This window comes from Pseudocercospora fijiensis, assembly GCF_000340215.1.
Source record: "Pseudocercospora fijiensis CIRAD86 unplaced genomic scaffold MYCFIscaffold_4, whole genome shotgun sequence".
In the NCBI taxonomy this organism is placed as follows: Eukaryota; Fungi; Ascomycota; class Dothideomycetes; order Mycosphaerellales; family Mycosphaerellaceae; genus Pseudocercospora; species Pseudocercospora fijiensis.
In genome coordinates, this window is record NW_006921535.1 from 2325234 (window position 1) to 2339757 (window position 14524).

A 14524-nucleotide genomic window follows, 5' to 3' on the forward strand; every position below is an offset into this window, starting at 1 on the left:
GGATCGATCGAGCGCTATAGTAAGAGTAGTCTACGAGCGCCGTATTTCTCTTACCTACTAATATAATCGATAGGTCCTAAAGCGTCTACTAGGCAACAATTAAGTAAATAACTCAAAGCCGGCGATAATGCGATAGATAGGTTAGCGGAGGCGGAGGCCCTACCTAAGAAAAACGATATTAGACTGCCTATACTATAGAGCAGTTTCTAAGCGACAGATTAGGAGCCGATAGGGGCTGCTAATCCGTTTGCTTTAATACGAGGAGGCAACGGCATAAGTATAACCGAGACAATAGAATATAATAGAACCGAAGACAATTAATACTAAAGGTATAGATATACCGCGGTAATAGCAATAGGGAAGGATTACGCGCTAATTACTACAAGAATAGTAGGTATTCCGACTAGTCTTATATAACAGATAAGACTTCATTCGTAGCGGTAAGTAATCGCGTTAGGGATGTATTAGGGCTAGAAGAGGGGGAGTAGATATAGTAGGCGGATATAGAGGCGGACGGCGGCAAAGTTAAGGAGATAGCATTTAACGAGGAGACGTAGGATCGAAGAATTAGGAGATATATAGTAAAAGAGAAGAAGAAGTCGAAAGGAAACAAACGAAAGAAGGTAGAGGTATATCGCTTTAATATAGCCGTAGAGGACGAATAGAATACATTCTTATTAACCGTAATAAATAGATGCCCTATACAATATAACGAAATCTATTAGTACTATACGAGTCGGTCGCTAAGTCGGTACTAACTTAGTATACGTAGTAGACGTATACAAATGCTAGTAGTTACCCGAGTATACGTATAAACGTTAGATGTTAGTAGAAGCAACAATCGTATAATATACAGATCCGATAGAAAATGTAATTCAAATGCTAGTACTAGTATATACGACGACTCGAGCCCGACTCGATATACGAGTCGGACGGTAAAGAATAAAATTCTTACTACGAATAGATTTGCTAGAATTTCTAGATCGCGACGATCCTGTTAGACAAGATCTTTAACGTGCGATCCTAAGGATCCTAAGGATCCTAAGCGATCCTATCGATAGGATCGTCGCGATCGGTAAAAAAGTTTCCGTAACGTCGAATAGCGGACTATTCTTAAGCCGAGTCGTTAGTTATAGCTAATTTAGGCTCCTAACTCGGACACTACTTCTTTAGGACCTAGAAAGCAGCTTGCTAAAGCCTCGCTCTCTATAACTATAGCAATATATATGCTACTAGTATCTAACTTTCGAAGCTATTACGGACATATACTATAAAGAGATACTAGCCTATATTAGTAGTCTTATACGTTGCGTCGTATAGAAATAACTAATGCTAAATTAGTCGTTACTTGCTAAAGCCTAGCTTTAGCTAAAGCCTATAGGGGTAGTTACGTAAGCGACTTATATCTCTAGCAAGACTACTATTTAACAACTCTCGCTACTAATCCGCTTACTATATAATGCCCTTATAAAGGCGTCCTTTAATCGTTACTAACACAGCTTTATACTATAACTAAGCGCCGTTTACTAGATTAGTTAATAGCGACAGCTCGTTATATAGGTTCTCGAGTTAGAGGGAGATATTACCCTTCTTAGTAAAAGTTACCTTCTTCTTATCCTTCTTCTTCGACTATTTTATTATACCCTCCTTTATACGATAGCCTCTAACAACGGTAAAGCGGTTAGTATTACGACCTTCCTTTATTATATAGAATATACGAGCTATATTATAGTCGTATTAGTCTATTAAGTGCTCGAGAACGACCTTTAAGCTATTACTAGCACCTCGTACGTCCTGCTAACTATTAGCTTCTATAGCTCGAATAGGCCTCCGCTATCGACTTAAGAGACAATACTACTAAACTTACTATATAATCTATTAAATAGCAATATAGCGAGCCCGCCTCGGTACTAGAATCGGGGGACGAAGAAGCGACCTTATATATATAAGGCTCCTTCTACTGTTTCGAGCGATATATAGCAATTACTACGCACGTCGTATTATACCCTTCCTTATAATACTCTACCTTCCGAATACTATCTAGCAACTCGCGTAGCCGATTAGTATCCTACCGACAACGATAATAGCATATTGTCCGCTATATTAAGCTATCCTTATACCTCTCCTATAGCTTCTAGTACTAGAAGTTGCTAGCAAATAGCTATACCTTATTATATTTGTCTTTATCTAAGAATAGGCTATTTAAGGGTAGATTAAAGAGCTAAGAACGTAGTAATATATCGAGACAAGAGGGGATTAGATAAGCTATTATAATAGTTAGAAAGAGCGTAGAAATTAGCCTACCTATATACCTATAATAATACCTTATATGTGTCTATACCGCTGAATTTTCATCGATATACTACGATATAAAGTCGGCGACTAACGTGTCCTCGGTATGCCCGATTTAGCTAGCAAAAATAGCTATATCTCGATCTATTAATCGACTCTACTACTACCGAGTATATCCGTAAATGTAAGCAATCTACTACAACCCTTGTACGCTAAAAGTCTGCTATAATTAAGGCTAACTGCGATTTGTCGTATATGTTAGGAGTTTTAGTAAAACCTAAATAGAGTTATAACTATAGCGTTTTACTAGTAATTACTAGGCAATAAGCCACCCGCAATCCTCTAGTTTAGTAGCGTTTAGAACCGCTCGGCGTAGTAACGAATTAGGTTAAGAAGAGCGCCTCTCTCGAGCCTGTCGGTAAAGCGGCTATTTAACTATTTAACTATTAGAAGAGACTATTATAGAAGCAGCAATTTTGCAGTAGAAGAGACTATTATAGATACTAAGAGTTGTTGCTATATAATTACCGCCTGCTACGACTATATCGGAAAGCCTAGCTACGCTAATTGCTATCTCTTCGACCTCGTTATTGCTTAGTGCGTTGTCTACGAGCTATTAACTTACTAGCGGTTAACTAGCGGTTACTATATATTCTTACGCCTCTTATCTCTCGTCTAACTCGCTCGTTGCTAGGCAGGTTATTAGCGGCGTCGTCTTCCGAGTCGTCTATTGTCTAACTAGTTAGTCGCCTAGCCGCTCGTTCGTAATCCTTATCTCGTATATAGCTTATTGTCGTGTCTGTAGTATGCTAGTCTACGTTATAGAAGATAAGAAGCTCCTCGAAGGACGAGAGGCTAGAATCGGCAAAGCAACGGTCGTCTATAGCAATGCCGTTAATCTCGCGAATACTATATATAAAGACCTATAATAGCTTACCCCAATTCTGTTAGTTAGTTAAATAGTAAGTGCCTAGCGGCGTAGGTAGACCTCGTACTAATAGCACATCTCCTACCAAATCTACCTCTTTAACGTCGTCTAAATCGAGCGGTTATAAGGACTATATATCTAGCATTGTCTCGCGGCGCGGTGTGTTAAAGGAGGGCGGTAGAAGGCGCGGAAATAGCCTCGGAGTAAGGTTACCTAGCGGAGGCGGAGGTAATAAGAATGTAGGTTAGCGAATAGGTAACGATTAAACGCGCTGTTTTAAAGGCGACGGCCGTAGTGTTATATTAGAATAGACGAGGTAGTGTGTTTCCGGCGTTGTCGGCGGTCGCAATTGAGCGCGAGTAGGTATCGCTAGTTTAGAAGGTAGTTAAGTTGTCTACTATCGCTCGGTCTTACCTATAAAATAGACCTCTTATAGGTTAGCGATAAAATAGTTAATATTTAACGCGTAGCAACTGTCCGAGAAGTCTTTAACCTTTCGTACGTAGAAGGCGTAGAATGCGTCCTTTATAGTACTATCGATAGAAGGGTCGTCCTTAATCTGCTAGTACTTTAGATTTAGTGTTTCTACCGCCTCCTTAAAGTAGCCTCGAAGATCTCTTAAAAGAGGTGTTTATACTAAGGCAATAGCGTCTTCTTTATAACCTTCGATTACAAGTTATTAAGTATCGAGAGCGCGCTAGTACTCGTAAGCAAATATAACATTTAGGCCTAGAAACAGCTCGATATATCGACGTTGTTATACCTCGCTAATCTCGAGTCTATTAAATAGGTAGTTACGTAGAATATAGTAACAAGGTAGGCGAGTTTGAAACTAGGCGAGGCAGTTATAGCGAGCCGGTATTATATAGTTATAACTACGCAGTATGCCCTTATATATAGGTACTGCCTTAGCTTCTATTTTAATAGCAATATCTACCTATTCTCGAATATAATCCTAAACAGCTAGTAGTTGCAGTGTCTCGAAGCCTAGAAGGCCCTTATAGTACTAATATTGTGTGCGTTTGCCGAGCCTATAACTAGCTAGCTATGCCTTATAAGCCTGCCTATCGTCGACTTTAAGAACCTCGATAATAGTGCTATATAGTATGTGGAACACTAGGTTGCGCTTATTGCGGTTATACTTAATAGCATAGTAATAGCCCTCTAAGGGCGAGGTAGTCCTTATTTGTAGCAATAATAGACTGTAGAGCCGTACCTGAGTTGCCTATTTCCGTAAAGTTTAGCTATTCTAATTATAGCGTATATATTAGACCTTGTCCTACTATCCTATAGGCTTATACTCTTGTAACTACTCTTAAATCTATACTATATCGGTACTAACGTCGCCTACGCTACGTACGTAGTAGATTAAGTAGTAAAACCGCTTAACAATCTCTAGAAATTAGGCCTCTAGAAACGAGCGAAGGAAGGTCTCTTTAACGTACCGCTAGCAGAGGTAAATTCGCACCTAGTCGTTATCCTTCTACGAGAGGTTAATAGCCGCCTATTCTAAGGCCGAGTCGTCGACTATAGCTGCAACAGGCTTCTATAGTAGTAACTACTCCTTAATAGCTCGAAGTCCGGCTTCTACGAGCTTAGCTTTCTACGATTCTAGTAATAGGTAGCCTACTAGTAGCTAACAACCTAACGCATTGCGAATATAGATAGTAAAAAGGTTCTAACTAAGGTCGGTAGTCTTACAAGTCGCGTCTAGCAAGAACAACTATATAGTATATAAGTTAGTAATGTTTTAAATTTTTAAAGTTAGTAGTAGAAACTATAGAACGCAAGCTTTAGAAGCTTAGTTATACGCCTGCTTTCTATACTACTACTACTAACAATAACACTTACATCTCCTACCTCGGTATTTAACAACTCTCGTTACTACTCGCTCTAAAAGACAATACTACGCTCTGTCTTGCCCTTTAGCATCTTCGATATTACCTAGAAATAGAGCTCTTTACCGTCTATATTATTATAAACACCCTTTAGCGCGATAGCAAGGTCGTCTAGCTAGATACTCGTATTTCTACGGTTACTAGCACGAGCCTTCCTTAGGTTAGGCCTAATCTTTAACTACGCTACAATACTAGCCTTTAGATATTATCCGCTAATTTTACTAAACTCGTCCTTTAATAGCCCCCTTTTAACGAAGTCTAATACCTTAGCAACGTTAAAAGCGCGCTATTCTATTAATTCCTCGAGGAGGACTTTTAGGGCGTTATTTACTAACCGAATATCTATATATCTTAGGTCGTAGTAATATAGGTTATTACTAATCGCTAAAGGGTCGCTTCTATAGCGGCGGATACTAATTTCGTATAGATTAGTCGCTCTACTTCGATAATGCGATATAACGACTACTATAGCGTTATACGGCTCTTTATTATATTTAGCCTTGCGAATGCCCTCTCCTAGTAACCTATTCCGCTACTAATCGCGCCTATAATAACAATACTAGTACGACCGCTACTCTAACCTATCCTTCGTTCTCGGCGACTTTAACTCCTTATATACGTTACTTATATAGCCCTTTAGTACCTCGAAGCGCTTAGGCTCGAACGTTAATCTATACGAAGGGATATTAAATAGTTACTCTCGAAGGTCGATAATATCGTATAGTATATAGTCTAGCCTAAATAGCGGCACTAGTTTAGTTAATATAGGCGGTATAGTAACAATAGTAAACTAATTGTACTATTTGAACTATTAGAAAGAGCTTGATCTACTATATATATAGAGATAAGGTTAGAATTGGATGTATAACCGAGAAGGTTAACCCGGTACCAGAATGGGAAAAGCACCGTCGATTACTAGGCAAACCATACTGAGTCAGTGGATAACGCCCTCCGGAAGTAAACCACTGCTGTAAACAGTGGTACGCTAAATTTCCTGACATACAAGAATTGCTCCAACTGCGGTCGAGGCGTTCGTGCCCTAACAGCGAAAAGTGGATTCGAAACTGCAATCATCCACTGGCGCCCAGCGCTTTCAGACCAATTGCTGCTTTCTATGACAGCGTACAAGACATGCAAGTATATGGCGCATTGTGCGCTTTCGTGTAGCATGTGTTACTTGTGCCGCGCGATGACTTCCCCATTGAGGAGAATTAGGGCACAGAATTGGTTCGCATTTCCTTTGCCCTAGACGTAAAGCGGAGAGCATTTTCTGCAGACACCCGATGGTGGCCGTACTTGAACGACGAATGAATGCAGTTCTGGTGTGTCTTTGTACCACTTCACTTCTGAAGCGTGACAGCAGAGGGATTGGCAGTTTCGTTGCTGTTTGCGAGAGGATGTCGTGCAGCCCTCACGAGGAAGTGGGTCCGGCTGTTCAGCGGCATATGTGGACAGCCACTGGAACCCGTGACCTTGAGAGCGAGTGAAATGGCAGTATTATTGTAACGTTCATCGCTCAGGGTCGTCTTCTGAAGTATGTAAAGGGCCTGTTGTGTGCTTCGGACTGAAAGCTATGCTTCAATGCTTACAAGCTCACCATTTCAGTCATTCTTGCTGGTGCCACTCGTTCATGTACACTGAAGCTCCAGATAGTTACCTCGTCTCATCATGTTCACCCAAATCCCCGCAGAATAGTTTCTTACACCTTTTGCCTCTTTGCACGATGCTCAGCGGGAACCACTTCTTCCTCCTCGTCTTCATTTGCACTTGCAGGATCTTCGTCTTCGACTTCGCTTGAGCTTGGACTTCCGTACATCTCATACCTCGCTTCGTCGTCAGCGTCGGCATCGAACTCTTTCAGCACTCGCAGATATGCAGAAACGGATTGGAAGAGGCAGAGATTTTGCGAAAGTTTTGAAGAGGAGGAAGGGATACAGGAAAGAAATTGACATGTTGACAATAGGCGCGTAGTGAAAATTCTGGCGTCGTCGGGGAAATCTGCAGCGGGTCTATGGACCTGCTCCTGCATTGATGTGAGATATCGCGTGGAAGCTGCAGGTTCGAGATGATGGTTCGCAAAGCGCAGGAGCAGTTCCAAAGCCACGATGAGGCCATGCCAAGACCCACAGGGCGATCAGCCGGATCCCGACGCGCCGTTCAGACCGCCGTAGCATATCAAACTCAAATGCTACGCGTTCCTTGCTCGCGTTTTCATATCTACATCGACCAAAACTTCGGATAGAGAGCACACCAGCACCACTTGCGATCACGGCCTCGATCACAATGTATAAGATTCGCGTGAGATGGCGAATAGTCTCCTGTTCCTTTTTCTCCGCATTTCACAATCGCATCCTTGATCTTTTCGCCTTTCCTCTCCCCAACTAATCCCTACCACTTTCAAGATGGCTCATAAAGTCTACACAGTCACGCGTACCGATTACGAAAATGATACCGATCACAAAGGCTCGCTTGAGGTCATTGGCGTCTACGCGAGCCTTGACTCTGCGAACAAAGCTGCCAGAAGACACCGACGCAAAGAAGCGAAGCATGGTCGTTGCGACGAGGTCGATGAGCATGTGAATCAGTCCGGAGAGTACAGCTGCACTGTGCACACGGGCGAAGATGATCGCGACCGCTTCGACGTTGACGTGACCGAGCAGCAGCTTGAAGGCCACGTCCCACGCGCTTCCACACCTGTCACCACTTCGATCGCCTTGCCGCCCGCTGCTCATGGAGCGAACGGGCCAATCCATTCTGTCTTTGGACCTATGATGACAGTGCCTATTGGCATTCCTGGAGCTCTGCAAGGCAAATTCTGTACGCACTTTTCCCGTCTGCCTGACCAGAGGTCTATCAACTGATATCAAAGAACCAGTCACCCTTGCAGGCGACCTATGGACGATGAGTCGAAGAAGCTTCTACAACACTGTCAAGATCTATGGCGGCATTTGCCCGAACTATCATGAGGAGGCAGACTACGTTGTCGTTGGCGCCAATACTCCTCACCATGTACGTCTTTTACAGAGCTCTACCTGTTTTGATCGCTCATCTTACATCACCTTAGGAACTCGCCTGGTTCGCAGATTGCGGCATTGAAGCAATCGATGAGAAGAAGTTCTTCGAGCTGCTGAGAGACGGAGTGCCCGATGATGGCGAGGATGATGGTGACGATGATCGCGCTCAGTACAAGGCCACATACCATGTCGAAGGCTTCCGCATTCTTGAAGATGGCATTGACGGATGGCTGAGCTCTTCCAGCCAGGAAGATGGGACACCTCCAGCGAAGAGACGTCGGATCTGAGCAGCCGAAAAGATGAAGCTTGTACGATATCTCGGGTGAAGACTTCCGTATTTCCTTGACAGTTGCAATGACATGGCTAGGTTTTTGATCTCGCTTCCTTCTTCGCGTTTGCTTTCATCATCGCCACATCGATGCCAGTCATGTTTCGTGAGATTTTCTGGAATGCTGCTGGCTGGATCTGAACCCACTCAACCCAGCGAGCATAGAAAGGCATGCTGATCTCTCCGCTCTCACCCGCGTCGATCTTCTTAACGATCTCCCGCGCGAGCTCTACGGGCTCGACAACAGGCCCGAGGAAGTTCGAAGGTGTCTCAAGGTCAGCGAAGAGTCGAGTGCTGAGCTGCCCTGGTGTTACCAAGATCATTCGAATGTCTTCGGCGCCTTCGGGAGCCATTGGCGAGGCTAGCTCCGCTTGCAGAGATGTATGCATTGCAATGAGACCAGCTTTAGCAGCAGAATAGTCAGACAAGTGGCCGGCGCCGAGCTTTCCTAGGACAGATGCCACCGTCACGATTGTGCCGCCGACTTCTGACGCAAGCATTCCAGGAAGGAAAGTCCTGATAGTGTTGAAGTGTGAGATTAGGTTGACGCTCATACTTCGCTCCACATCTTTGGAAGAAAGTTGCCAAAGGGCTTTTCCATTGACCATGCCTGCATTATTTATCAGAATCGTAGGGGCCCCAAGCTGCGCACAGGTTAGTGACTGGGCGATCCAAGAGCAGGAAATAACAAACCTCTTTCTCGATCTTCCTCGCAACAGCATCGACTGCATTCGCATCGCCAACATCACATTGATAATACTGGACGCCCGCGAGTCCCTCGCTCTCTTTCTCTGGACTTGACACATCCAATACTGCCACACTGGCACCGCGCATACCATATGTTTCTGCAATGATTTTGCCAAGACCATTGGCGCCGCCGGTAATCACGACCACTTCTTCGTTCCAGTCCACAGGTCGTGGTATACCATATGCAACGCGTTTGTTGATCACGGAAAGCATCCAGAAGACCGTGACAGCTCCGGCGTACATGCATGACGCGATGAATTGTGTGCTTTCATATGGTGCTTGAACTGCCCTGAGGCAGAGTGGAACGATCCATGCAACGAAGGGATGGAAGATGCTGTTTGATAAGACGTGTGCGAACAAGTCGATAGTCAGGTGTTCGTGCCATCGTTTGCCGTGGCCACTCGTCACATGGTTTGACATTGTGATGAGATAGAGGGAGTAAGATCATTGCTGTCGCGAAAAGTTGTCGACTTTATAAGTATACAGTACGTAAGCAGGCGCTTCCAAGGATTTTCGGCCCGCAATTCCGGCAGGCGACGTTTCGCAAGATATTCCATCGCAGACACGACTTCGCGATGCCCGGCGAAATGAGATATGTCCTCACCTCTGCGCCGCCGCGTCTGACCGAAACCGCGTTCCTACAGTACCAAAGTATCCATTGAAAGCTCCGACGAACCGCCAGTCGACCATTGCTCACCACTTCAAAGAGAAACGATCTGTGTTTCGCGAACGAACGAACATTCGGTCGAGAAAGCCCGGGGTGAAGATTCTGCCAGCAAAAGAAACACGAGCAGCAGCGACGATGTGAAAGAGGACACTGCTGGTATTTCATCGCGCGCTCCAAGTGGGACAGTTCTAGACGATGCCTGAGCCTTCATCAAGGAAGGCTCTGCGAATATGTAGCTGCACTGCGGCGTAGCTACAAGGCGTGAAATAGGCAGACATATCAATCTCAGATCCCCGCTGACGGGATAGCTGGAAAAATTCGTCGTTAACACGTCGCTTGAGATGAACGCCGGCAGCTGGCTTTTCTCAGGGAAGTTCTGTTGGCGAGATTGTTGAGGACAGTCGGTAAGCTAGCTATGAAATTATTACGTGCTCTGAGTGCTACTCGGGCGGCTTCTGCGTCTAAGGCTACAAATACCGTTTCCCACGGCTTGACTGATTCTTAAGATAGCCGTTGGTAGGGGCTGGCGTTGTATATACTGTATAGGCAGGTGCTGACTGAGTGTGGCCGAGGGAAGCGAGACCTAAGTATAGGGTGTCACCTGCATCCAGGAAGCCGCTCCCTACCGCTTCCTTCCCATTCACTTGATCGAGGCAGATTTTCCCTATCTCGAGACCAGACGAGAATGTTAGCGATTCCTACTTTCATATTCTGAACTGCGTTTTATTATTAGACAATCTGCCTTTGCGGAATACAGCGGTCCGCGTCCCGCATGTAGACTACTCCGTAGCGGGCTCAGACAAAAACTATGCGGAGCTAAGCAAATTTCTCTACTAATCAGGGCGCGGAAAACAGGAATCGGTGTTATATAGTCTATGCGGGAGTTTATTTTATTAGTAGAGGGGTTGGAAAGTTTACTTACGGGTTTAGAAAAGTCTACTACGGAACACGTAATTCTATACCACATGCACGAATACCCTTTGTTACTAGTCTAAGTAGAGATAGGATTTTCTACGATTAGCACGAAAGTCCGTCTATATATAGCTTGCGAAAGACTCGGGAATCTTAGGGGTAATAGGCACGGATTAGTATCTAGTCTTGTCTCGGCTTCCTATATATACAAGACACTCTGTATATATATAAGAACTTTAGGGGTAGCTAGCACGGATTACAATCTAGTCTCCGGTCGGCTTCCTATCTATAGGTAACACCCTATAGAAGAACCGTTAGAATTTAATGCTAATCCTATCTGCCGTTCTTCCTGCCTAGCAATGTAACTTGTAACAATGTAACCTAATATAGGCGTAATCTGCTTCTTCTATTAGATCGGGCGGTAGTCGCAGCCTCGTAGGGCTCAGAGGCTCTTCTATAGGCTAAAAGAATAGTTTACGGCGTTAGGAGAGATATATATATACATATGCCGCCCTCTCTACTAAAACACATTGTCTACTACAAGAGAGCATTAGTGCATTATAGAGTACTATCTTAACGACGTTACTATACCTTTATAAAACTATAGGACGAGCTTGATAGCATGTTTGTCTCCCGGCTAGTGTTAGCTTTTGCTATTATCTTACCTGTCTTTGGGAAACTCGGTTGGAAAGGTAGTTCGACTATTTAATAAAAGCCGACCAATACTAACTTAGACCTTAGGGGAGTGCAGGTACCAAGACGACTGCTGCGGCTGTAATGGTGGCTGTGTACTTGAGTGCGCAGGTAACGCAAACAATTTAGAAAGCGACAGAGCGACAACGCTAACTATATAATAGTCGACACGACTTCAACTACTGGCCGTCGATGTCTCCACGCCATGCTTGGACCCGTCGAGGACTGCGGTCACAAAATTTGTACTTGTTAGGGCGACGATGCCTTTGTGATGAGGTGGAAGTGAGGGTCCATCGCTAGGTAGCACAATCTATCTGGTTTACGGCCTGGCACCTTCTAGCTATGTTGTGTAGTGCAGAGAAGCCTTTATACAAAGGAAAACTTCGTTCTGTCGGTGTTGAGGCGGTCCCTCTCTATAGCAAATCAAGTGCTGCGGTTCCAAAAGCCCGTAGGCTACTAGCAAAGAGTCAATATTCCTTCTCCTGTCCTTCTGTATCTATCGCATGTTCTGGTAGATGATCCAACGACTAGCGGAATTGGTCTAGAGGTAGATGTTTGATCGCCCATGATGCAGTCGGCTTACTAGGCCACATTGTTAGCCAGTTGTATCTTACGCGGCCTCTCGAGTATGTCTTAAGTTTTTGTCGTTGTTCTCGTAGAAGGGAACAATGGACTAGGTAATGTCTGGCCGTGCTACGTTCTCCACACTCGCAGAACGGCTCCATCCCTGGCACTTTCATCTTCTGCAGAAACGCGGGAAGGCCGATAAATTCTTATCTGAGTTGGAAGATGATCCCAGCTTGGACCTTGTATAGTCCTTTGCATAGCTGGAAGGCCGATCCTCGCATCGCCTATGGTACCCCTCCTCGTGTCTTCTAGAGATTCTTCCTCAGCGTTCTGTGTGTCTCTTTTCACAAGAAACCTGCGGATTATAGTTTTAGTAGTCTGTTCTGTGTCCCGAGAAGTATCCTTTAATCTCTCTACAAGCAGGTGTGTCTCGTAGTCTGCCTCTTCTATCGGTGATCGGTACGAAGGTAGTAATCTCGCCGGTCTCCTCCCTCAGAGTAAGAGTAGTTTGTGCCAGATACTCAGCCCTCAGAGTTGACGTATATGCTATTGGGGGAACCAGTCCTCCTAGCCTGCTGTCCAGCCTTTCCCTCCAGCTCTGGACTAAAAATCAGTTAGGGGTATCCTCTACTTGTCCCTCAATTGTGTTACTCCTCCTCCTCCGTATTATTGAAGCTTTCCTCCGGGTACTCCAGCTCCTTTTCCAGCCTGCTACAGATCTTGGTCACTACTCCAGATCACAGGCCTAGATTACATGCAGTACTCCGCCTACGCTGCTTCCGCATCCGGGAATGGACACGTCTGCGTCGGGAGACGCGCGCAGCTCTTGGAATCCAGTTCTTCATTCGTATACGCGGTGATATCGTGGGCGAACGGCTTCGGCGCTGCAATGATATCGCGGTCTGGTGTCACTTTGTTTATGTTGTAGGGTCAGTTTCCGTGTCCGCGACAGCAGCGCTATAGGATATTTCCCTTGCTGTGATCTTGACTTTGGGAACAGCGGAATTCTAAAGCTCTTGACTGGGCGCGTCTACAGAAATAAGTAGATAGCAATTCATGCTCTGGACGAGTACAAGTCTTGCTCACCATCTCCAGTCCCTGAGGCCAATATCATGAAAGTGCATTTCAGCGTACAGAGATCGCAGTCGTAAAGCTACTGAGCGCCAGGACGAAGGCTCCTGACAACCAGTATCAAAGCTCTTACGATGCATTTGTCCTGTGACCACTCAAAGAGACTTCCAATCGGTTGATTGCCTGAATCCTCCGCTACTGCTGGTGCTCTCTGTCCACGTGTATTCCGAACTCTGATGTCAGTGGCTCGATGTACCAAGACCTGAGTGGTATTTAATTGCGAGCCGATTAGTTGTATGTAGCAGCCTCTCCGCTGGAGATACTGTATCGCCAGAAGTCCTGGGCCATACTTAAATCCTACGTTTCCGAATTTCATGCGGTGACGCACTATGAGTGGCGCAGATCCGTCTATCATTCGAGGATGGCCCTGGCGTGGAAAGACTTCCATGGCACCATCTACATGCATTCCGCGAAGATGACGCTGTGATGACGGCGGCCCGGGATGGATGTAGCTCTGCTCATCGTGGACTGGTCCCTAGTTGAAGAGAGGTTGATGAGGGTATGCTTCGATCTTTGCATAGACAACAGCGAGTATGGGAGTCGCAAGCACGCCCTGAGTGTCGCAAATGAGATTGAGACTGCATGAAGTGAAGTGGAAATGGGTCACTAAGTGCTTCCATCTTCGAGGTGACAACACCGGAGATCACGTTCGGAAGTATGTGCTTCGTGTCGCAGCTCAGCTCGAGACTGCATCCGGTGAAGTGAAATAGCGGGACAAAAGTTTTCCATTCGTGCGAAAACAACACCGAGTATCGGATTCGAAAGTAGGTGCTGCGTGTCGGAAGTAAGCTCGAGACTGCATGAAGTGAAGAGGTAGTTTCTTACACGAAGTTCCAATGCTGCCAGTGCCTTTACCCGGGAATAAGAGCACTACTTCAGAGAGAAGTCAGATATCCAGCCTTCTCGGTGAAACGAAAGCTCTTTGCAGGTACGTGATTACTTACAAGGTATTGATAATGCTGACCGCTGACATTGCAGCCCCGAAGCGCTCATATCAATGTACAACTGACGCCGCACACCACACCCATCATCGCGGTACCCAGCTATTGTTTTCACATGAATATCTTCCTCCCACCATGCGATCACACGATGTCCGGTGCACAGTTGTGGCTCAAGCTTCGGATTCAGTGTCGCCATCGGCATCAGCATCGCTATCGATATCCTCAGCCTCGCCGGCCAGAGAGGCCTTCTTGGAAGCTGGCGGGCTTGAAGCAGTAGTAGCCGAAGCAGCCCGCTTGCGAGACTTCGAGCCCTTAGACTTAGCCTTTGCCAAAGCAATCCGCGCCGAGCGTTTCTTGCCCTCTGCATCGCTCTCAGAGTTGTCTCCCTCCTCTTCTGCAGATCCTG

At 45.4% G+C, this 14524-nt stretch overlaps 2 protein-coding genes across 2 annotated transcripts; one reads left to right on the forward strand and one right to left on the reverse strand.

The window, feature by feature from the left end:
• Window positions 1-7520: 7520 nt before the first annotated feature.
• Window positions 7521-8366, forward strand: MYCFIDRAFT_80584 (uncharacterized protein; the record flags this gene model as incomplete). The annotated part of the gene is made up of 4 exons (XM_007927812.1): window positions 7521-7935; window positions 7994-8127; window positions 8183-8193; window positions 8303-8366. The coding sequence occupies 4 exons, from the start codon at window positions 7521-7523 to the stop codon at window positions 8364-8366; spliced, it is 624 nt and encodes a 207-aa protein (XP_007926003.1).
• Window positions 8367-8495: 129 nt separating this feature from the next.
• Window positions 8496-9627, reverse strand: MYCFIDRAFT_35848 (uncharacterized protein; the record flags this gene model as incomplete). Its single annotated transcript, XM_007927531.1, has 2 exons — window positions 8496-9122; window positions 9154-9627. The coding sequence occupies 2 exons, from the start codon at window positions 9625-9627 to the stop codon at window positions 8496-8498; spliced, it is 1101 nt and encodes a 366-aa protein (XP_007925722.1).
• Between the last annotated feature and the right edge of the window lie 4897 nt (window positions 9628-14524).